Source organism: Sorex araneus, chromosome 5, assembly GCF_027595985.1.
Source record: "Sorex araneus isolate mSorAra2 chromosome 5, mSorAra2.pri, whole genome shotgun sequence".
Classification (NCBI taxonomy): Eukaryota; Metazoa; Chordata; class Mammalia; order Eulipotyphla; family Soricidae; genus Sorex; species Sorex araneus.
In genome coordinates this window covers 52,642,895-52,668,120 of record NC_073306.1, presented here as the reverse complement: position 1 = coordinate 52,668,120, position 25,226 = coordinate 52,642,895, and the positions used below count along the sequence as shown (strand labels likewise).

General features: G+C 49.5%; 1 protein-coding gene across 2 annotated transcripts in view; it reads right to left on the bottom strand.

Moving 5' to 3' along the window:
* Positions 1-6,848, bottom strand: part of USP48 (ubiquitin specific peptidase 48) — a 68,867-nt gene extending 62,019 nt beyond the window's left edge. For both annotated transcript variants that reach the window (XM_055138743.1, XM_055138744.1), the window contains exon 1: positions 6,492-6,848. In XM_055138743.1, coding sequence (XP_054994718.1) covers positions 6,492-6,625 — 134 coding nt within the window. In that variant the 5' untranslated portion in view covers positions 6,626-6,848. The remainder of the gene's footprint in view (positions 1-6,491) is intronic.
* Positions 6,849-25,226: the final 18,378 nt, after the last annotated feature.

The following is a 25,226-nucleotide window of genomic DNA, read 5'->3' as shown; positions in this document are numbered from 1 at the left end:
GCAAAAAAAATAAAGCTCCCCACTAATATATAAACCCATGACTCATAGCTCAAACTAGGGCTTCTTTCCTGCAGTATTTAAATATTTGATTGACTATTAGCCAGAGGTTGATGGAGCGGCCAGTGCCGTGTTCACTGGTCATCTCCTTTCCAACAAATCCCTTTGGTTTGGGGATCCTTTGGGTCTCAAGTTCACTATGGAGGGTCATTACATCCTCAACTGGGACTCCTGCTGCTTCCCACTCAAGAGTTGAGCTACAAGAATTTGCAACAATCGGGGTCGGCACAGCGGTTAGGGCGTTTGCCTTGCACGCGGCTGACCTGGGTTCGATCCCCGGCATCCCATATAATCCCCCAAGCACTACCAGGAGTAATTCCTGAGTGCAAAGCCAGGAGTAACCCCTTAGCATCTCTGGATGTGACTCAAAAAGCAAAAAAAAAAAAAAAAAAAAGAATTAGCACCAACGTCAGCTAGTTGAGTTGTCTAGGTAAAGTCTACAGATTTATATGAAGTACCCCCCCAAAAAAAGATAAGTACCTAGTCATAATTTATGGCTTAAAAGTAACTGAGGGCGGGGCTGGAGCCATAGCACAGCGGGTAGAGTGTTTGCCTTGCACACAGCCGACCCGGGTTCGATTCCCAGCATCCCGTATGGTCCTCTGAGCACTGCCAGGAGTTATTCCTTTGTGCATGAGCCAGGAGTAACCCCTGTGCATTACCAGGTGTGACCCCAAAAGAAGCAAAAAAAAAAAAAAGTAACTCAGGGCTCAGATGGACAGCAGAAGAGTTAAGGTTCCTGCCTTGTATGCAGCTGACCCCAGTTCAATATGCAGCTGACCCCAGTTCAATCTCCACACCATATCCTGTGTCCCCAGGTCCACCAGGAGTCACCCACAGCTGATCTGAGAACAGCCCTCAGAACTCCAAGGTCCCAAACTAAAACAAATAAAACCAAACCCAAACTGAAACATTTAACCAATGAAATAGTTTCAAGCTTAACCATTCCTCTCAATGAGCTATTAGCCTCAATAGTCCTTTAAAGCAGTGAAAGTGATAGTAAAGTGGGGAGGACACTTGCCTTGCAAATGACCCAAACTCCCTGGGATCCCATATTGTCCCTCTATATCATCCCCAGAGCCTACCAGGAGTGATTCAAGTGCTGAGCCAGAATAACCCCTGAGTATGGCTGGGTGTGGATTCCCATCCCCCCTAATTTTTTCTAATGCAAACTGTCAGGGCCTGAGAGTTAGTACAACAGGTAAGGTGACTGATTGTTTTGCAGGCAGCCAGATCTGGGTTCAATCCCAGGCATCCCATATGGTCCCCTAAGCACTACCAGGAGTGACTCTTGAGTTCAGAGCCAAGAATAACCCCTGATCGTTGCCAGGTATGATCCAAAAAACAAAATAAGGGCTGGAGCAATAGCACAGCGGGTAGGGCGTTTGCCTGCACGCGGCCGACCCGGGTTCAATTCCCAGCATCCCATATGGTCCCCTGAGCACCGCCAGGGGTGACTCCTGAGTGCAGAGCCAGGAGTAACCCCTGTGCATCGCCAGGTGTGACCCAAAAACCAAAAACAAAAATTTTTTTAAACAAAAAATAAAAATAAATAAATAAATAAAAATAAAAATAAAAAACCTTGTAAATTGTTTCTCTGAAACTCCAAATGCAAACTCTTTTTTGTGCCACACCTGGAGACACTCAGAAAACAATCTGGTGGGGCTCAGGAGACCATACGGAGTGCCAGGGACGAGCTGGGCTGGTCTCATGTAAGGCCAGTGCCTTATCTGCTGTACTACTGCTCTGGCCCACACTGACCCTCTTGTCACAATGACAATGACTCAGAATTGAGTAGCAGATGCAGTAACTTGAGTTTTGAATTCAGGCACTTATTCTATCTATCACCTGATCTCATCAAAACTGGTCTCAGGGGCCGGAGCGATAGCACAGCAGGTAGGGCACAGCGGGTAGGGCGTCTGCCTTGCACGCAGCTGACCTGGGTTCAATTCCCAGCATCCCATATGGTCCCCTGAGCACCGCCAGGAGTACCCCTGAATGGAGCCAGGAGTAACCCCTGTGCATCACCGGCTGTGACAAGAAAAGAAAAGAAAAGAAAAAGAAAAGAAAAGAAAAGAAAAGAAAAGAAAAGAAAAGAAAAGAAAAGAAAAGAAAAGAATGCTTTTTTGTACCCAGAATTGTATCCAGAGAATTGTCGGGGAGGGGGGCCCAGTATATAGTTTCACCCTGTGATTGTCTTAGCTACTTCGGAATCAGCTAGTTTCTGAATACCTCTCCCCACCAATTCAGTTCAGGCATCCCCTAAGTCTGTTGTGGCCAAGGATTAAACTGATGAGGAACAAGGATGTAACTCCATGATAGAGTTCTTATCTTGTCTGGTTCAATCCCTGGCATCTCATATGATCCCCCAAGCACTCCCAGGTGTAATTCCTGAGCAGAGCCAGGAGTAACCCCTGAGCAGCAATGGGTATGCCCAAAGTCCTAAGGAGTGGCAAGGGGGGGGGGGGGCGGGAACGAGGCCAAGCGAGGACAGCAGAGGAGGTGCCGGCAGAACACTCCTACTTATATCAATAAGAAATTGAAAAGAGGAGTCTTGGGGCTGAAGAGATAGCACAGCAGGTAGGGCATTTGCCTTGCACACGGCTGACCCAGGTTCGATTTCCGGCATCCCAACGGTCCCCTGAGCAGCACTAGGGCTAACTCCTGAGTGCAGAGCCAGGAGTAATCCCTGTGCATCACCAAGCGCTGGGTGTGCCCCCGCTCAAAAAAAAAAAAAAAAAGAAAAGAAATAAAACAGAAGTCTAAGAAAAACTTGAACACAGGTGCTCACAACAGCCAAAAGATGCAAAACAAAATTCCTTGGCCTGTCAGGTTAACAATGTAAGGTGACAAAGGTGACACGCATTAATTACCTTGATCTTGTTATCCTTCCAACATGTGTACAAAGCTTTGTTGCGTTTTACGTATATTCAATGGGGAGCTGGATAGCTCAATGGGTAGGGATCTGTCTTACACACAGCGGCCCTGGGTTACCCTGGGCACCCCATATGGCCCTCCGCCCCAGCCCTGCCAACAATGATGCCTGAGCTCAGTCAGCACAAGGGCCTTTTCAGCACTGGCAGGAAGCACCCCCCACTCCAACATCAGGACAGGAGGGGCCTCCAAGCATCACCAGGTGTGGTAAGAAAAAAAAAGCCAAAGTTGGGCAATGTTTGTTTGTTTTCGTGGCTCAGGGCTTACTCTTGGCAGCACTTGGGGAACCATGTTCGATGCTGGAGACTGACCCCGGTGGGTCACTTATAAGGCAAGCACTCTAACCACAGTACTACCTCAGACCCTGAAGTTGAACAAGTTTTTGATGCCAAAGAATGAACCAGGGCCTTCTACACAAGCCTTACCACTGACCTGAAGGGAGACAAAAAAAACCTTTAAGTCCACCAACAGGTGTACAAATTAATGGTAGGATGCATATCCACACAAGAACAATTAGGCAGCAATAAAAAGGGACTAAGTGGTGACACATCCTACAGAATCAATTAACCTTTGAAAACTTGCAAGCTAGAGGCCAGAGTGACAGTACAGCAGGTAGGGCTTTTGCCTTGCCTGAAGCCAACTGAAGTTGATCCCCAGCACCACCAGAGGTGACCACAGACCAGAATCAGAATTACCCCTGAGCTTCACTGGGTGAGGCCAAAAAAAAAAAAACTCACTCACTTGCAAAGTAGGGGCTAGGGAGGTAATTTTGCACTTGTAAAACAATCCCTAGTGGGGCAAGAAGCCCTTCCTCACTGCACCAGGAACAGCCCCAGGCCCCACCTGTATGGATGGGTGTGGTCCCTATTTTGAAAACAGTTTTAAGTCTAAGCCTGGGGGCTGGAGAGGTGGGTGGGGAGGCTTAGTCCCAGTTTGGGTCCTGGACTGCCCTGCCACTGATTCCAGAGCCCCAACAGGTGTGATCCCTGAGCAGAGCCAGAAGCACTGAGCACTGCCAGGTGTGGCCCAAGTCACCCCCTCCCAAATTAGTTAAAAAATAATTACTGGGGCAAGGACTGGTAGTACAGTTAATGAAAGTAATTTGATCCTCAACATCACGTGATCCCCAGAGCACTGTCAGGGACGACCCCAGAAGAATGCAGAGCACAACCCCCACCACCACCACTAGGTGTGAGAACAGCCTGCACCAAGAACCACCAGGTGAGCACTGAAACATCCCTTCTGTCCCCCACTCCATGCACCCACACACAAAATACTAGACTCAAGAAAAAATAGTGGCGGGGCTGGAGTGATAACACAGCGGGAAGGGCGTTTGCCTTACATGTGGCCGACCCGGTTCGAATCCCAGCATCCTATATGGTCCCCTGAACACTGCCAGGGCTAATTCCTGAGTGCAGAGCCAGGTGTGGCCCTGTGCATCGCTGGGTGTGACCCAAAAAGAAAAAAAAAAGAAAAAATATAGTGGCTAAGGCTCTTGCCTTGCACTCCACCCAGGATCTATGCTGGACACACGACACAGGGTGCTTTGAGCATGGCCAGAAGTGATTCCTGAGGGTATGAGCATGAGAGGGTGCGGCCCCAAAATCAAAACAAACATAATACAAATTGCTTGGATAAAAGGCTTGCAATGGCTTAAAACCACCTATAGAGGTCAGAGGGATAGCACAGTGGGTAGGATATTTGCCTTGCATGTGGCCAAACGGAGTTTGATCTACCCCACCCCACCCCACCCCGAATCCCTATGATGATCCCATTGATCCAGCAGCCCCACCAGGAGTGATCCCTGAGCAGAGCCTAAAGTACTGAGTACAGCTGGGTATATCCCAAAAAAAAAAATCAAACCAGAAGTATTAGCCCAGGGGGGTGCCCTAAGGGCTAGAGCAAACGCTTTGCACATGGAGTATCAAGATGTGACTGCAGGTCACCCCCTCCTATGATTTGAAACCACATTCAACTCAGAGTAGTCCCCCAGCTTTCCAGAGTGTGACCCCTCAAAAAACAACGAAAACCAAAATTACAAAAACTGCGTAAAATATTTTTTGGTTACCCTGGGACCTACTTATGTTGAGAATCTGCTTTAATACATTATTACTGAGGCTGGACAAACAGTTTGCCAGGCAGCACGCTAGCCTTGCACCTGGCCAACCTGGGTTTGACCCTTGGCACCCCACATGGTCCCAAGCACCACACCACCACTGCACTAATTCCTGAGTGCAGAACCAAAAGTAACACCTGAGCATCATCCGGTGTGACCCAAAAACAAAGAAAAAAAATTCTACTATTTAGTGCTGAAGCCACATTCATGAGTAGTAAATTCAGAGGTTGTAATTATTTGCTGGGTGTTTTGCAGAAACTCCCTAGCCTGCTTCATTTCCAAACCCAGAAGAAAGGAAAACAAGCTTTATTTCCAAACCTCCAATGGTGGGATGTGGACAGTCATCCCTATCCCATCGTCCTCTCAAAGTGGGAATTCGGGGAGCCCTGACTGATGCCTGCTGAAAAGCTACCACTCAGTATGTCCGGTGGGTCCAATCAATTCACTGTGATACAAAAACTATCGTTCCCGCGTTAAAAGGTGTTGTGGAGCAGGATGCCTAAGGATTTAAAGTCAAGGCAAGGTTCAAGGACTAAGCGGGAGTGAAGGTCAGCACCTCCAGGGCTCAAACTGGGTAGAGTCACAAGGACCAGGGAATGGGGCTGGAGCGGGGAGGGAGTTTGCCTTGCACGCGGCCCACCCGGGTTCGAACACCGGCATCCCATATGGTCCCCTGAACAGCCAGAAATAATTCCTGAGTGCAGAGCCAGGAGAAACCCCGCTGAGCATCGCCGGGTGTGACCCAAAAAAAGCCACTAAGCGGGAGTGAAAAAAAAAAAAAAAGGACCAGGGCGGAGACTCGAAATTAGATTAGCAAGCGAGTGGTAGGGGGGCAACTGTGGGGTGAAGGATACCTATGACGCAAGCTAACCACACGCTTTCGAACTGCGTCAACACTAACGCAGGGTAAACTGATGCAAGTTCCCTTTTCACAAACTCAAGGGCCAGGAGCTAAAACTGCGGGCAGGGCCTTTGCCTTGCCTGGGTTCGACCCCCAGGTTCCCTGAGCACCGGCAGGAATAATGCGAGTAAGCCTTGAGCATAACCCGGGGTGTGTGCGTGTCGGGAGTGGGGGGGGGGGGGGCGGAGGAGGGGAGGGGGAGGGAAAAAAAACACACGACAACTGAAGTGCCGAGCCGAGTCCAAGCGGCCGCCGCAGCCGGCGTTTGCGAAGCCCCTGGCCCGACCACCTCCCCCGCCATCTTCTAAGAACAGAACCCAGAACGCTCCCCGCAGGGCCGCGGGCGGCATCGGCGCCGCGCAGGGCGCCGGCCCAGCGACGCCTCCGGGCTCTCCGGGCCGGCGGCGGGGAGGAAGCGCCTCCCGCGGCCTCCGCCCCCACGCCGGCTCCGTGGCACGCCGCCCAGGCCCCGCTCGGCCTCACCTGCACACGCCGCGGATGCAGGGCTCCAGCCAGATGCGGTAGGCGGTCTCGATGTGCTCCTGCGACACCTCCTCGGGCCGCACCGTCTCCGCCCAGCGCCAGGCCGCCTTCTCCAGCTGCAGCCGCGGGGCCATGGCCTTGGCCCCAGGCGCGCCTCCCGAGCCGAGCCCCCGCTGCTGCTGCTGCTGCTGCCGCTGCCGCTGCCGCCGCCGCCCAAACGGGCTCCGCCACCTGCCAGCGAGGAGGACCGGGCGCCGCCTGAGCCAGCCGGCCAGTCAATCACCTGTGCGCGCCACAGCCGCCGCGCCGCGCCCGCCCGCCCGCGCCCGGCCCGCACGACCGGCCGCAAAGCACCGCCGTCGGCTCCCGGCAGCCCCCGCGCCCGCGGACGTTGAAGGCAGCCACCCCGCAGCGCCGCGCGCATGCGCGCTCCCAGCAGCCTTTGCGCCCCCCCATCCCCGCCCCTGCGCCTCCGGCCCGACGGGCGGAGGAGGCGGCCGCCTGCTCACCGCTCCTGCGGGGGCGCGGCCTCGCAGCTCCTGTCTCGGGCAGCGTCCTGCGTGGCCCTGCGCTAGCCGGCGTGTCGAAAGCCGTCTCCTCACGCCCCCCCTCCGACACTTTCCCTTTAACCGTGAACAATTCGCGCGAGAGGCTACTCAACGCACACCATAGGTCTGCTGGGCTACGGGGTGGGGTCTGGAACAGGAGCGCCCCAGAAACAAAGGTCGGGTCTCTGGAGGAGGCTGAACTTAAGCCTGACTCGCTTCCGACTCCTTTCCCGAGCCCTCCAGAAGTCTGGGGGGCCGCTCTGGACTTCCCGAATCGGGACCAGACTACGTGTCCCGGCATGCACTACATGCTGCCTCTCCCTGGGTGCGGGGCATGCTGGGACTTGTAGTCCTCGTGGTGGGCGGTGCTGGCGCGTGCCGGGCGGACTTCCCTGGCGGGCAGAGTCCTCCTTGCAACTCGCTGGCCATCCACAGAATTCTTGGATAGTTCTTTAGTTCTTTCCAGAAGCTCCTCTCAACTGCGACGATTTAAGAACATTTCCTTCTTTGCAACGCATGCTCCAGGATGTTAAATATTAACCTCATTAAAATATTTTGAAAACTATAAAGGGCACGATTAGAGCGAGGATTCACTTTTGAAAGCCATGGGGAAGGGACTCTTAGGACGAATTTTCATTTTTTAATGGTGTTTGGGCCACGCCTGCAGTGCTAAGGGCTTATTCCTGGCTCTGCTTGAGGGACTATCTGGGGATGCTGGGGATCTGCCCCGGGTCAGGAGCATTAAAGGCAAGTGCCTTACCCTCCTTACCATCCTTCTGATCCTCGGCATTCATTTCTGAATTTGCCAACGCTTAGCCCCGGGCTGGATGCTGAACGTGTGCTATAAAGTCCCTCTCCACCTGGGAATGTTAGGAAGGCTTCGGGTATGGCTTCGTAGAGTAGTAACTCCACACCAAAGAACCACAGAAGAAAAAACACAGAAAAAAAATAATCTTCCTTCGCGGCCACAAATTCTGAAACTAGAAGAGATGAGAGGCAAAATTTTGAAAAGCAGGCAAAGGTTTTGCCTTTAACTGAGACATTCTGGAGCTAGTGAGTAGAGAACTTGCCCAGCAAATGTGAGACTGCTGCAGGTGACTCGTGAAATAGGCAGGAGGCTGCAGCCTTAAGAAGGGCGTCTTGGGGGGCTGGAGTGATAGCACAGCGGGTAGGGCGTTTGCCTTGCAGGTGGCCAACCCGAGTTGGATTCTCAGCATCCCATATGGTCCCCCAAACACCGCCAGGAGTAATTCCTGAGTGCATGAGCCAGGAGTAACCCCTGTGCATTGCTGGGTGTGACCCAAAAAGAAAAAAAAAAAAAGAAGGGTGTCTTCCTCTTCTGATATCCACCTGGGTCACCAGTGGAAGTGCCTGGGGAAATCTAGGACTGATGAGTCTTCTGTTAGCACCTGCAGCACGCAGAATTTATGGCTCAGAAGCTACAGGAGGCTGCTGTCAAACCGCACCTGGGTTCTACTTGTTCTGATCTGTGTGGGAAATGAGCCCTACCACCCAATTGCTTGGGGAGCTGTAGAGCCCAGACTGGCGCGAGGCGTTGCTCTTTGTAGGAAAGAAAAGTTCTACATTCTTACCCAAGCTTTCCAGGTCCATGGCCCTACCACATCAAGAAAAGAACTTCAGGAAGAGACAATTAGTGAAGTAAAAACAATTTTATTTCGGGGCCGGAGTGATAGTACAGTGGGTAGGGCATTTGTCTTGCACACGACCCACCTGGGTTGGGTCCTCAGGCTCCCATGTGGTCCCCCAAGCACCACCAGGAGTAATTCCTGAGTGCAGAGCCAGGAGTAATCCCTGAGCATTGCTGGGTATGACCCAAAAAGAAAAATATATACAGAGAGAGAGAGAGAGATTATGAAGAAGGAAGGAGAGAGAGAGAGAGCTTCTCCCGAGGCAGGGAGGCTCAAGAGTGCACATCTTAGTGGAGATGCAGGCCACCCCCAGAGTGGGGAGGCATGCTGCTTGCCTTTGTAGAATTGATTTTATTGGTTATCTCCAAAGCTGCCCCCCGACTTGGGCTTCTACCTAGAGAAGAGCGCAATGCTATGGCATTGTCAAAGGGAAGAGCTTGAAACTAGCTCTTCATGTCCTTATCACAACACTTTGATCCTGCTGGAGTTTCTCTCGTGATGGGAGCCAGCCTACTCTGGGCCTATGCTGGCACCAGTTAGAATCTCATTAGATCCCAATTCCATTGTGGGTCCAGCCATGTCATGTCTTGCTACATTGTAGGGCTAGTGATCCTTCAAAGCTAGAGTAACTCTTTAAGTTCTATATTGGTTTTATTACTTTCCAAGAAGACATTTCCATGGGGCTTACCCTATCTACCCACCTGATATAAGACTATTGTTTGATCCCTACCTCTGAGTATATTTATTAAAATATACATTTATCATATATAAAATACCTATATGTGGCTGTAATGCAGTGTTTAGCATAGATGTTATATGCTTATGTACAAAATATGTAAACATGCAGTAAATTTAAAATATAAATATTTTTTAGAAGGGGCTGAAGAAGGGCTAAAGTGATAGTACAACAGGGAGGGCATCTGCCTTGCATGGGGCCTGCCTGGGTTTGATCCCCACCATCCCATATATCCCTCATGGTCTCCCGTGCATGCCAAGAGTAATTCCTGAGTGCAGAGCCAGGAGTAATCCCTGAGTATCACTGGGTGTGGCCAAAAAAAGGTGGGGTGGAGGGTGTTGCCAGAGATCCAGGAAAAATAAAGTCATGAAATATGCTTATAAATGAATGGACATTGAGAGTATCATGCTGAGTGAAATGAGTCAAAAGGAGAGAGGCACAGAATGACTGCATTCATATATATATATATATGTGTGTGTGTGTGTGTGTGTGTATATATGTATATATATACATATATATATATATGTAATATGACACAAACCCATGGATAGTAGGAACAAGGGCCAGGAGGACCTGCCCACTGATGGAAGCTTACCACAAGTGGAGGGCAGTTAGGATAGAGAAGGGACCGCCGTGACCATGATAGTTGGAAATGATCATGCTGGACAAGAACTGAGTCCTGAAAGTAGGTAAGGGTATATACAAGATCATTTCTCGGTACCTGTATTGCAAACCATAATGCCCAGAAACAAAGAGGAAGAAAGAGAAAGAAGAAAGTTGCCTGCGTACACACGTGGTGATGTGGGGGCTTAGGTGTGGTGAAGGAAAACTGGACATCGGTGGTGAAATGTTACAACAGGGTATTGTAACATTCTATCACTGAAACTCAAGTCCAGGACAACTTTGTAACTGTGTCTCATAGTGATTCAATAAAAGGTTTGTTGTTTTTTTTTTTAAATAAGGTCTGGAAAGATAGTACAGCAGTTAAGGCACTTGCCTTCCATGCTATGGACCCCAGTTCGATCCCAGCATCCTGTACAATCCCTGAGCACCCTCCCAAGAGTGATTCCTGAGTGCAGAGCCAGGAGTAACCCCTGAGCATTGCCAGGTATGGCCCAGGGACAAAAAAAAAAATTTTTTTTTTTTTTTTTTGCTTTTTGGGTCACGCCTGGCGATGCACAGGGGTTACTCCTGGCTCTGCACTCAGGAATTACTCTTGGCGGTGCTCAGGGGACCATATGGGATGCTGGGATTCGAACCCGGGTCGGCTGCATGCAAGGCAAACGCCCTACCCGCTGTGCTATCACTCCAGCCCAAAAAAAAAAATTTTTTTTTAAAAAGAATTTAATAAATATGGGGAAGGTGCTTGTCTTGCACAAGGGAACCCCAAGTTCAATTTCTGGCATCCCATATGGCTCTAGAGCACTGCCAGGTGTGGCCCACCAAAATATAAATAAAATGTAAATGAGTATATAGAATGTATATGTAACTCCTGCAAACTGGCAGATTGGGGGAGGGGGGCTGCAAAGAGCTTTTTAGGAAAAAAGAAAACTAAGAAATTGGTTTGAAGTAGCCCAAAGGCCTGAGGCCAAAATCTTTTTGAGATGCAAACCCTGAGCTCTTTGGAGATGCAGAAACTGAAGCACCACCCAGAGGTGGGTGGACCCCCTGGAAAAGGAGAAGCTGCAGGCAATTCTAAAGATCTAGACTAGAATAAAGGGAGGTGCTGGAGGGATAATGCTGGTAGTATTGGGCTAGGACTTGCCTTCCACCAAGCCACCATGGATCCAAACCCAACATCCCATATGGTCCCCCAAATACCGCCAGGAGAGATTCCTGAGAGCAGAGCCTAGAGTAGCCCCTGAGCATTGCCAGGTGTGGTCCCAAAACAATATATATGTAATTTATCGGTATATGTGTGTATGAAAGGAGAGCCAAAGAGGGTACAGCAAGTAATGGTATAAGGTGCTCACCATGCTGACTGGGACTCTATCTCAGCACTCTATATGGTCCCCGCACCTTGCCAGGAATGATCTCTGTGCACAGAGCCAGGAGTCATACCTGAGATCTCTAACTGTGACCCAAGAAGCAAAAATAAAATAGGGGGGCCGGAGCGATAGCACAGCGGGTAGGGCGTTTGCCTTGCACGCGGCCAACCCGGGTTCGATCCCCGGCATCCCATATGGTCCCCCAAGCACCGCCAGGAGTAATTCCTGAGTGCAAAGCCAGGAGTAACCCCTGAGCATCGCTGGGTGTGACCCAAAAAGCAAAAAAAAAAAAAAGCAAAAATAAATAAATAAATAAATAAATAAAAATATGGTTGGAAAGAGTACAGCAAGTAGGGTGTTTACCTTGCATGCAGGTTATCTGGGTTCGATTGTCCCACATGGTCCACAATCTTGTTTATTTTAATTCTGTCTGCTTACTTTTCACTGTCAGTCATCCCGTTGTTCATCGATTTGCTTGAGCGGGCACCAGTAACATCTCCATTGTGAGACTTGTTACTGTTTTTGGCATTATCAAATACTCAACGGGTAGCTTGCGAGGCTGCGCCGTGCTGGCGGGATACTCTTGGTAGCTTGCCGGGATCTCCAAGAGGGACAGAGGAATCGAACCTGGGTCGGCTGCGTGCAAGGCAAACGCCCTGCCCACTCTAGCCCCAAGTGGTTATAGTAGAGGGGGAAAAAAAGAGGAGAGTTTTTATTTATTTATTTATTTATTTATTTATTTATTTAATGGCTTTTTGGGTCGAACCTGGTGATGTTCAGGAGTTACTCCTGGCTCTGCACTCAGAGATTACTCCGGGTGGTGCTCAGGGGACTATATGGGATGCTGGCTATTAAACCCAGTCAGCCTGACCCGCTGTGCTACCGCTCCGACCCCAATGAGGAAAGTTTTTAGAAAGAGCAGGTTGCAGACCAGTGAGCAGTTGATCAGAATAAATATAACCCCCATGGGAGTGACAGCTCAGCAGGCTGGAGCGCAGGCCTTGCATGCAGGGAGCCTGGGTTTGGTTCCTGGTACCACACAGTCCCTGAGAACCAGTAGGCGTGACCGTTTAGGAAAAAGGAGTAGCTCTGATGTACTCTCTGGGTGAGATCCAAAAAACAAAATTCCCTCAGGGGCTGGTCCTCTGGGGCAGGCTCTGTTTCATCTGCAAATTTAAATTAAGGTCAGGTTAGGGTTGGTTAGAGCTTGGCAGGAGGTCAAAGTGATAAAGATTGTTCTTATCCTAAGAACTTTAGACCATTCCTGGGCTAGAGTAAAGCAAGGAGCAGTGCCCTTGCCTAGGAGTTTGCACTGCTTCATTTCTTTCCACCAGTTTCAAAAATGGTCGAGTATCCCCCCAGTGAAGCAGGAACTACAGAAGGCAGATTCTGAAGGCAGCGAGGCCAGGAGGGGGCTCTGTGGCAGAGTACCTGCTGCATGAGTGTGAAGTCCTGGCTTCAATCCCAGACCCCAGAGCACAGACAAGAGAGGCGATGTCAGTTTTCACTGTATTTTCAGTGCATCAGGAATATCCAAACAAGGACAGAGAAAGGAACCTGCATCTCAGGCATGCATTGCTTCTGCATCACAAATGTTTCAAGCTACTGGAGCATTCTCAGCATTCAAATTTACCATCATTTAAATTTTCTTTTTTTTTTTTTTAATTTTTGCTTTTTGGATCACACCGGCACTGCACAGGGGTTACTCCTGGCTCATACACTCAGGAATTCCTCCTGGCAGTGCTAGGGGACCATGTGGGATCCTGGGACTCCTCGAACCCTGGTCGGCCACGTGCAAGGTAAACGCCCTACCCGCTGTACTATCGCTCCAGCCCCCATTTAAAATTTCTTAAAGTGGATGGGGAGATAGTACAGTATAGGGACAAAGGCCTTGTGACGGTCAAGGTTTGGAGGGCCTTTGTTTTTTTCAACTGCATCCCTTCTCTTTCCCAGTAAGCTAAGAAGGATTCTGGGGCAAAGCTAAAACAGATGTGCATGTGTCTGAGGCTTCTATTTTGGAGGGTTACTTCTCCCCATTGTATTCTATTGACCCTGATTAGCTCTCATCTGGCTCAAATTGAGAGCTTTTGAGGCTAAATTTACTGCCTGGAGAGATAGTGCTGAGGGTAAGGCACCTGTCTTGCAAGAAGCTAACCTAGGGTTTGATTCCCTGGCATCCTGTGTGGTCCCCAAGCCTGAGTTCAGAGCCAGGAGTGACCTCTGAGCACCATCCAGTATGGCCCCCTCCAAAAAAGACTGAACATAGTTTGGGGATTGTACACACGCAGGGCACTTGCGTGCATGTGGCTTATCCACTGGAAGGCCCCCAGCACATGATGGCAATGAAATTTCTGGGAATTAATAAAGCCACCAGTCCTAAGTCTGACCCACCTTGTAGCTACAGAAAGCAAGACCTGATAAGATCTCCAGCAGATCCAGAGGAGACTGGACCCCTCCCTACTGAAAGGGCCCTTGATGCCTTCCTTTAATCCAGTCAACCTTCAACTAGTCCAGAGCAGAGAAAGTTGAACCCACCCTCCAAGGGAAGATCCAGCAGGAGCAAAGGTCAAGAAAAGGAATTTCAGGGGCTGGAGTGATAGCACAGCTGATAGGGCGTTCACCTTGCTGACCTGGGTTTGATTCCCAGCATCCCATATGGTCCCCCAAGCGCCGCCAGCAGTAATTCCTGAGTGCAAAGCCAGGAGTAATCCCTGAGCATCACGGGGTATGACCCAAAAAAAAAAAAAAAAAAGAAGAAGAAGAAGAAAAAGAAGAAAGAAAAGTAATTTCAAAGAAGACCACTCTGAACTCTACCCACTTAGCAACAACCCTAACAATGGACTCTAGCTAGGAAGCCCCACTTGGGGGCTACTTGGGAACACCCTATCAAAGCCACCTTGAACAAAGGGAGGGTTCGCATATGCTGCCCAAACCCATGTGCTGCTTCTGCCCACGTGTCCAAGCACATATGGAGCCTGAGCACAGGTGTCGTCCGATGTGCACTTTGGTATTTTCATGTCTAACGAGGGTGTGTGTGTAGGAGCTCTCTCCGCCCTGGGAGAATTCACGTTTTCCCCTGAGCACGTTACTCGCACTTTCCTTTCCTCCTCACCTTCAAAACCCTCCAAGTAAAATCTGTTTTGCTTCACTGCTCGTCTACTCCTGAAATTCTTTTCTGCGAGGTGAGACAAGAACCTGGCCACCCTGGGTAAGGTCTGGGACGGACTTTCCTTTTCCTGCAAAGAGCAATTTCTACCTCCAACCTGAGTCCATGGCTCCCCGAGAAATCGGGTGGCAGGGATCAGCACTTATGCCAAGAAGACCAAGTGGATGTCAGGTGTGACTTGACGGCCAACCTGTGGGGCTGTCGGGGCTCTGGCCCGTGCCAAGCAGGAGCTCATCCCAGACTTGATCAGTCCCTGCCATCCCAGGTGGGTCTTGGGTGTCAGAGGTGGATCTGGAGAAAGTGACATCTCTCTCCTCCCCAACACACATAAGCCAACCACAGGGCCCACTGACATCACCTTGAGCCTTGTCAAAACCAAGCTAAGTTCGGTTTCAGAGTGGGTTTCGCTAACTGTGCCCACCTGGGTTGGTCTCTTGCTAGAGCATTGTCTAGGAAAAGAGCCTTGGAATCTTGAAGGTCTTTGGTGTAGGATGACATTGCTTTGTCCTTTCTCTCTTGCCACAGGAGTTTAGGTTTATCGGGTTACACCCATCACAGTGCTCCCAAGTCACTCCCATTCCTTTGTTTATCTATAACCTCTTCTCTGTGCTTTCTTCCCCAACCGGTCTAAGGTCTATCACCATTTTCCCCTAATCAGACTCTGTTAACTTGTAAGGTCAGATTCCTCAGAAATCTATGATTTTTATGGGCTGGAGTGATAGCACAGTGGGTAGAGCATTTACCTTGCACACAGCTGACCTGGGTTCGATCCCCAGCATCCCATTATGGTTCCCCGAGTACTGCCAGGAGTAATTCCTGAGTGCATGAGCCAGGAATAACCCCTGTGCATCGCCGGATGTGACCCCCCCCAAAAAAAAAAAGAAATCTATGATTTTTATATGTATGAGTGAAATACTGCCTTTCTCTTCTCTTTATGTCTTTGGGATAGTTTACTTTAAAGCAATGTCCTTTCTGTATTGTTGGACACGGAGTGGGGCAGGAGCGACTCCATCATGCCTGGTTCCTGCTTCACATTTTGTTTTACTTAAACCTTTTTGTTTTTCTTAAAACCCCATTCTCCCCCCTGGCCATCTGTGAGGGAAGGACAACTGGGCTGGAAACTCGGCCTTGGTGAATAGTTTCATAACCGCTAGCTGCTATCTACAGAAGCCACCCAGACGCAGGCAGGACAAACAACGGCCAGAGTGGCCTGAAGCACGTCATAGTGACCCGTCTGTAACTGCCTGTTTGTACTGTTGGAGATGAGGAATGAGACTTGCCATTTTTGCTTACGTTTTTGTTTGAATTTGTAAGCGTGGGCTATGATGTAAGCAAGAACTATGAAACTAGCAGCTTTTCCCTTGCTCAGGGTCTTGCTTGGGCCTGCATGCCTAGAAGCTTGGCCCCAGCTAGCTGACTTAATAAACTTCGCTTGTGGGGGCTGGAGTGATAGCACAGAGTGTAGGGTGTTTGCCTTGCACGCGGCCGACCCGGGTTTGATTCCCAGCATCCCATATGGTCTGCTGAGCACCGCTGGGGGTAATTCCTGAGTGAAGAGCCAGGAGTGGTGACCCCTGTGCATTGCCGGGTGTGACCCCAAAAAAAAAAAAAAAAAACCCTTTGCTTGTGTATTACATTGCTGGCTGAACTCTGTGCTCATTCAGAGAGGGGGAAGTTTATTATCGACACCGAACCCTAACAGTATAGACACAGCAAGACAGTTAATATTATGGTTTTATAACTTGGGATTTAATTGGCTTTGAATAATATTCCCTCCTGGGCATTTGCTTTCTTTCTTTCTTTCTTTCTTTTTTTTTTTTTTTTTTTTTTTTTGCTTTTTGGGTCACACCCAGCGATGTTCAGAGGTTACTCCTGGCTCTGCACTCAGGAATTACTCCTGGCCGTGATTGGGGGACCATATGGGATGCCCATATGGGATGCCGGGTTCAAACCTGGGTCGGTCACGTGCAAGGCAAATGCCCTACCCGCTGTGCTATCACTCCAGCCCCCCCTTTTTTTTTATCTGCTTTCTTAACTTAAGCCTGAGTTGGCCTTAGTTCCTAGCACCCCAAAAGCAAGGTCCCGAGGAGGGACTGAAAGGACACAGGGCAAGCTGTGAGCTATTCTGGCATCGATATGGGCCAGGCCAAAGCGCCCAATTCTTTTTTTTTTTTTTGTTTTTTTGGGTCACACCTGGTGATGCACAGGGGTTACTCCTGGCTCATGCACTCAGGAATTACTCCTGGCAATGCTCAGGGGACCATGTGGGATGCTGGGAATCGAACCCGGGTTGGCTGCGTGCAAGGCAAATGCCCTTTACCCACTGTGCTATCACTCCAGCCCCCAAAGCGCCCGATTCTTAATTATAAGTTAAGAGCTTGATCATGGACAAATGCTGTCATGATCTAAAAGTAACAATAAAGGGCCGGAGAAATAGCACAGCGGGTAGGGCGCTTGCCTTGCATGCGGCCGACCCAGGTTCAATCCCCGGCATCCCATATGGTCCTCCAAGCACCGCCAGGAGTAATTCCTGAGTGCAAAGCCAGGAGTAACCCCTGAGCATCGCTGGGTGTGACCCAAAAAGCAAAAATAAATAAATAAATAAATAAATAAATAAATAAAAGTAACAATAAGACTAGGACCCTGCTAGGGATAGGAAAGACTAATCTGGCCTGAGCACTGTAGTCTGAGATCGAGATGGCCCCAGGAGAGCAATTCTGTAAGTTTAATGTATTTCTTACTGTGTCCATACAAAATTACTAATATTATAAATGTATGCTTGTTGGACTAAGGAGAGGAGAAAGGCACCCCTAGATGGTATTTCGCCCTTAGGCGAGTCATCTTGCTATAAGAGAATCGTCTTAGAAGCAGTTTCCCCTGAGGGAAGAACTTTAACCCTATTGATTGTGACCACACCTATGTGTAAGCCCCAACTCCTCACGCTGGGGGATTTAACTAGGCTGTAAGAGTGGGCTGGGGGATCAAGATTCGGGGGATCGGGGCTTGCACACGGCCGACCCGGGTTCGATTCCCAGCATCCCATATGGTCCCATATGGTCCCATGTGGTCCCATATGGTCCCCTGAGCACCGCCAGGGGTAATTCCTGAGTGCAGAGCCAGGTGTGACCCAAAAAGCAAAAAAAAAAAAAAAAGATCCGGGGGATCCAGATCCAGATCCAGAGGGAGGAGAATGAAGTAGCATGGGGGAGGAAGAAGCAGGAGGAGAATCAGAGGAGAATGGAGATGGGAATAGAATAAACTGCAACTGAGACCGACCAGCCTGCCCATCGCCATCAACCTCCCCGGGGTGGGGGAAGCTGTGTGAGACTACCAAACTCACACAGGCGGGCGGCAGCGGTGGCGGGAGAGATAGAGTGCAGCTGCCCTTTTTTTTTTTTTTTTTTTTTTTTTTTTGGTTTTTGGGTCACACCTGGTGATGCACAGGGGTTATTCCTGGCTCTGCACTCAGGAACCACTCCTGGCGGTGCTCAGGGGACCATATGGGATGCTGGGATTTGAACCCGGGTCGGATGCGTGCAAGGCAAACGCCCTACCCGCTATGCTATCATTCCAGCCCCCCCCCTTTTTTTTTTTTGCCCTTTTTTTGTGTTTACACGCTTTGGCGCTTTTGTTTGTTTGGGGGTGGTACTCTGGCTGGAGGGATAGCACAGCGGTTTAGCCTTTCTTCTTCCGCCCCTCTCTGAGAGCCCGGCAAGCTACCGAGAGTATGGAGCCAGCACGGCAGAGCCTGGCAAGCTACCTGTGCGTACTGGATATGCCAAAAACAGTAACAATAAGTCTCTCAATGAGAGACGTTACTGGTGCCCGCTTGAACAAATCGATGAGCAATGGGATGACAGTGACAGTGACAGTGTGGTACTGGGTGTGGTACTCTGGGCTGACTCTAGGCTCTGCACTCAGGGATCACTCCTAGCTGGGCTCAAGGGACCAATATGGGGTCCAGGGATCAAACTCCAGTCAGCTGCATGTAAGGCAAATGCCCTACTCATTGTACTATTTGCTCTAGCCCTGTGATGATCTTTTTCGTATTCTGTTTTGGGGCCACACCTGACCGTAGTGGGGGGTTACTTTGGGCTCTGTGCTCAGCGATCACTCCTGAGAGTGCTGGGGAACCGATAGTGGTGTTTGGGATTAAATCTGGGATTGAAGGGACCAGAGTGAGAGTACAGCAGGCAGGGCGTTAGCCTTGTAGGAGGTCGACCCGGGTTCGAACCCCGGCATCCCATATGGTCCCCCAGCACTGCCAGGAACGATTCCTGAGTGCAGTCAGGAGTAACCCCTGAGCTTCACTGGGTATGACTCAAAAAGAAAAAGACAAAAACATGGAATTGGAGGGCAAGGCAAGCACATGATTTCTGTACTATCTTATCTCTCCAGTTTACCTTTTTTATTAAGATTCTTATCAGGATCTTTTCTTTTTGTTTCCTTTTTGGGTCACACAAGGTGATGCACGAGGGTTACTCGTGGCTCATGCAATCAGGAATAACTCCTGGTGGGTCTTGGGGGACCATATGGGATACTGGGAATCCGAACCCGGGTCAGCTGCGTGCAAGGCAAATGCCCTACCTGCTGTGCTATCGCTCCAGCTCTCTTATCAGGATCTTTAGATTATCTTGCAGCTTCTCCTTTTCTGAGGGTCCACCTTTCTCAGGGTGGTGCCAGCAGTTTCTGCATTTGGGTGGAGTCTCATTTTCTGCATCTCCCAAGAGCTCAGTATTTTCTTCTTTTTTGCAGGAAGAATTCCTGAGCATTGTTGGGTGTGCCCCTCCAACAATGAGAGAGAGAGAGAGAGAGAGAGAGAGAGAAAGAGAGAGAGAGAGAGAGAGAGAGAGAGAGGAAGAGAGAGAGAGAGAGAGAAAGAGAGAGAGAGAATGAGAATGAGAATGAGAATATGAGAATGAGAGAGAAAATAAAGATAGAAATAAAGAATCACTTGTATCACTTGTCGTCCCGTTGATCTTTGATTTGCTCGAGCGGGCGCCAGTAATGTCGCCATTTGTCCCTGTTGTGTGCTAGTGCAGCCTAATGATATCTGCTTGCTCCAGGAACAGGAAGAGCCTCAAATCGTTCATTCAGGGATTTGACAAAGAAATCTGACCATCTAGTTGGTGGGCGGCCACGCGGTCTTCTGACCTTCTGTGGAATCTAGTCCGTAACAGCTCTAGTCCAGCAGTCGTCTCTGAATCGTATTACATGACCGGGCCATCTGATTTTTGATGCCTTGGCAAACGAGATAGTGTCCCTGATTCTTAACTGTTGACGGAGGTCAGAACTCCGATTCCTTCTCTCAAGTGAGATGTGATACTCCTAGCATAGCTCTTTCAATTCCTCTTTGGGATACCCGAATAGCGTTCTCATCCTGTTTGCATAGAGCCCAGGTCTCTGAGGCATATGTTAGTGCAGAAAGAACGGTGGAATCGAAAAGATGTGCCCGGAGTCGGAGGTTTTTCGTCCTCTTAACCATTTCTTTGACGCTCTTGAAGGCATTCCACGCTGCTCTCTTCCTCCTGCGCAGTTCTGGTGCCAAGTTGTTCCTCATGTTGAGTTCTCGACCCAGGTACACATAGCTGCTGCATTCAGAGATGTTCATTCCATTGAGAGCAAATGGAGCATCAGGGACTAGTTCGTTTTTCATGAGCATCATCTTGTTGAGATTCAGCTGCAATCCGACCTTTCCACACTCGTGGTTGAAGTCGGCCAGCATTTGTGCTGCTTGGCTAATGTTTGGCGTTATGAGAACGATGTCTAATGCCACAAACAGAAACAGAAAGCCACAAACAGAAATAAAGAAGAAAGAAAGATACTCAGAGGGATTATTCCTGGCTCTGCACTCATGAATTACTATTTCTCCTGGGGGTGCTCAGGGGACCATCTGGGATGCCCGGATCCAACAGGGTTGGCCCCGTGCAAGGCTAACACCCTACTAGCTGTATGATTGTTCTGGCCCCATATTTGCATTTCAGAGAGCCACAGCCTCCATATCTGGGCTACTTCTCCAGGACTAGGCAATTCCCTTAGTTCCCAGCACTCTCCACTTCCACCCCACCCCACCCCACGCGCAGCAGCTTGTGAACCAGATGGCCCACTCCCTCCTCTTGGAGACTATTTCTTCTCTCTGCCTTGAGGATTACATGCTCCTGGTCTCCCCATCACTCTGGTCTGATTGGCTTGGCTTTCTCTCTTTTTCTTTCCTTTCTTTTCTTCTCTCTCTCTCTCTCTCTTTGATAGAGGGGCACACCCAACAATGCTCAGGGTTTCATCCTGGCTTTGCACTTAGGAATCACTCCTGGTGGGCTCATAGGACTGTATAACACTCAAGGGATCAACCCCCCCACACACACTCTCCAGTCAGCCATGTGAAGGACAAAAGCCCCCGTATCATCTCTTTGCCCCCTCCCCATTTCCTTCTTTCTCTGTTTTTGCCCCATACCTCATAGTGCTTAGGGGCTACGTCCCAGCTCTAAGTTTGGGGTCATGCTCAGCATTGCCTGGGGGTCTCTGGTGCTAGGGATTGAGCCAGCTTCCTGCATGCTCAGTATGTGCCCCAGCCTGTTGACCAACCTACCCAGCCTTGTTCAGTGGGGGCGTGGGGGGATTGGTATGAGGGTTTGAGACACATCTCACGCTGTTCAGGAGTCACTCTTGGAGGTGCTCCGGGGACCAGACAGTGCCAGGATTGACCCCAAGCATGCTCTTTGACTTTAAATTCTTCAGGCTATGTCCCATGCCTGGCTAGTCTTCAATATCCTTGGCTGATTCAATCTCTACTCTCTTAAAATTGAGATAAAGAATTGACCTTGGGGGCTATAAAGCTTGTCCAGTTGGTAGGTGCTTTTCTTGCATGCAGCCCAGGAACTGGGTTTGATTGCAGGCATCCCACAAGGTCCCTGAGCACTGCCAGGAGTAATACCTGAGTGCAGAGCCAGGAGTAATTCCTGATCATGGCCGGGTGTGACCCAAAACAAACAAAAAATAGTTCATATCTTTAGGTGATGGATCTTTTGAATACAATTAGTGGTGGACTAGAGAGATAGTACAAGGATTAAGGTGTTTGCCTTGCTTGCAGCCTACTTTCTTTCTTTCTTTCTTTTTTTCTTTTTGGGTCACACCCGGCGATGCACAGGGGTTACTCCTGGCTCATGCACTCAGGAATTACTCCTGGCGGTGCTCAGGGGACCATATGGGATGCTGGGATTAGAACCCGGGTTGGCTGAATGCAAGGCAAATTCCCTACCTGCTGTACTATCACTCCAGTGCAGCCTACTTTCAATCCCCATGTACGTATGGCCCCCTAACATTGCCAAGGGTGACCCTAAATACAGAGTCAGGGGTAGTGCCTGAATACTGCTGGATGTGGTCCCCAAGCTAATAAACACAATTCCAGCCCCACCAGCAGCCCTGGGAGTAATCCAGATCCCCACTGTGGTGCCCAAAACAAATAAATAGAACATAGAATTTTATTATTATTATTACTATTATTATTATTATTTTGCTTTTTGGGTCACAACTGCCCAGCGATGCTCAGGAATTCTCCTGGCTCTGTGCTCAGGAATTACCTCTGGTGGTGCTCGGGGGACCATATGGAATGTTGGGGATCGAACCTGGGTCAGCCAATATGTAGGGCAAGCACCCTAGCTGCTGTACTATCCAGCCCCAGAAAAAGAAAATTTTATCAATAATAAATAAAGAGGGCCAGAGAGATAGTACATGAGGGAAGACACTTGGCTTGCATGGAGCCAACTCGAGTTTGATCCATGGTGTATGATCCCTTGAGCACTGCCAGAAGTGACTTCTGAGCAGAGCCAAGAGTAGCCCTGAGGTATGGCACAAACCCCCTCAAAGGGAGGCCAGCATATAGAAGCCAGGGGTGTTACTCATCAGTAAAACACTTGCCTGACGTGAACGCGGGGCTTGATTCTCACAACCACAGAAATAGAAACGCAAGAGCTGTCTGCTGCGGACTCGTGAATCCCTATCTCCAAACCTGACCTTGCTCCCAAAATACCAACTTTTCTCTTTCTTGCTGCATCCTTGACATTTTCCTGTGTGTAATAGCTGTGTTACACTTTATAGATCTAAAACATGTTCTCACTCTCATTCCAAACCACCCCAGCCCCCAAATACCTCTCCATAATCATTCACATCCTAACAGGCTGGGTTGAACAGGCTATGTCCTTCCAGAACTTTCCAAGGCAGTTTTTTTTTCTTTTTGGGTCACACCCAGCGATGCTCAGGGGTTACTCCTGGCTCTGCACTCAGGAGTTACTCCTGGTGGTGCTCAGAGGACCATATGGGATGCTGGGAATTGAACTCATGTCAGCTGTGTGCAAGGCAAATGCCCTGCCCGGTATTATTGCTCCGGCCCTTTCCAAGGCAATTTTATCTTCTCTTTCTTTCTTTTTTTTTCTTTTTTGGGTCACACCCAGCGATGCTCAGGGGTTACTCCTGGCTTTGCACTCAAGAGTTACTCCTGGCGGTGCTTGGGGGACCATATGGGATGCCGGGGATCAAACCCGGGTCAGCCGCGTGCAAGGCAAATGGCCTACCTGCTGTGCTATCGCTCCAGCCCCTTATCTTCTCTTTCTTGACCCACTCAAGCCCAGTCCTCCTCTGTACAGATAATGTACAGAATAAAGAGGCCAGACTCTGGCTCCAGAGGATGCATGTGAGGCTTTTTTTTTTTTAACACCATACCTAGCAATGCTCAAGGGTTACTCCTGGCTCTACACTCAGGAATTACTCCTGGCAGTGCTCAGGGAACCAAATGGGGTGCTGGGCTTTGAATCCGAATCAGCCTTATGCAAGGCAAGTGCACTCCAGACAGTAGCGTCTCTCCCACACTGAGCTGACCGGGCCCAGGGACTGCATCACACACACCACATGGGTATCCCTGGCCAGACGTCCTCTCTATACCACACTCATGGGGCTGGGTTTGATACCTAGAAATATATCTACATGTGACTCTGAGGTCAAGCGCAGGTCTTATATGCATGGGATCTGGGCTGAATCCTGAACACGACAAAAATAAATTTGTAGAGAGGGCCAGACAAAGAGCAATGGACTAAGCTTATGCTTTGCATGCAGTCTGGCACTACATGGCCCCTAAATGCCCTGGGAGTAGACCCTGAGCACCAACAGGTATGACCCCCAAACAAAATATTATATTTATATACACACAATTGGGGCTGGAGCGATAGCACAGTGGGTAGGGCATTTGCCTTGCACGCGGCCGACCCACGTTTGATTCCCAGCATCCTATAAGGTCCCCCAAGAACTGCCAGGAGTAATTCCTGAGAGCATGAACCAGGAGTAACCCCTGTGCATCGCCGGGTGTGACCCAAAAAGCAAAATGGACTGGAGCGATAGCACAGCAGGTAGGGTGTTTGCCTTGCACGAGGCTGACCTGGGTTTGAGTCCTCCGTCCCTCTCAGAGAGCCCAGCAAGCTACCGAGAGTATCCTGCCCGCATGGCAGAGCCTGGCAAGCTACCTGTTGCATATTCGATATGCCAAAAACAGTAACAACAAATCTCACAATGGAGACGTTACTAGTGCCGCTCGAGCAAATCGATGAACAATGGGACTACAGTGCTACAGTGCTATATAACACACTTATGTGTTATATAGCACTATGTAACATAAATCATATATGTAATTATATACATCATTTATATATACACAAAATTATATACATATTTATGTAAAATGCTGCCCTTGTTAAAGACCAAATTCAACCCAGCAAACATGAAGATCTAATTGGCTTTATTTTTCCACGAGTAGCATGCTATTCCACCTAGATCATTAAAGGGCCTCGCAGGAACAAGACGCAATGTTTCTGTTAGGTGGAAGAGGGTGATACTAGGAGGTTAATTCAGGTAAAGGAAAGAACTTTCTGGGGGGAAGCTCCTGCCTTAGGGGAAGAGAGTTGCTGTGAGACTCCCTACCCCACAGCTTCAGGACTTCCTTTGGGAGGGGCTGAACTGCCGTTAACAAGGTACTAGCTCCTGATCTGGTGGTGTCTGCTGGTGAAGGAAGGATCTGTTTCTGTTTGGGAGAGTGGGCTCCCAAGTAATATTCAGGGGGCTCAGATAATGCTTGTTGGTCTGGTTTTCCACTGGCTTCTCTGCTAGAGGAGCTGGGTCCCCTGCTCTCTGCTTCCACAACCCTGAATTTCCCTGTTCCCTGACTCAGAGTTCAGAATTCCCCTTACTACGGTAAGCCATAGGAAAAGGAAAGGGTCTGGGGCCCCACAGACCCATGGTTGCCATCGCTCCTCTGGGCAGTCCTAACTCTGTCTCCAGTTTTCTGGGCTATTTTTTTTTTTTTTTTTGCTTTTTGGGTCACACCCAGCGATGCTCAGGGGTTATTCCTGACTTTGGCAGTGCTTGGGGGACCATATGGGATGCCGGGGATTGAACCCAGGTTGGCCGCGTGCAAAGCAAACGCCCTACCCGCTGTGCTATCACTCCGGCCCCTTTCTGGGCTATTTTGAACAAGTCCCCCAATCTCTCTGAACTTTGGCTTCATCCTCTATGACAGATTTATAGGCCTCAGGGCCTTTGGAGTGAAGATATTCAAAGCACCAGACTCCAACTGACACTATAACCAGTTCTAACCAGCTATGGCCAA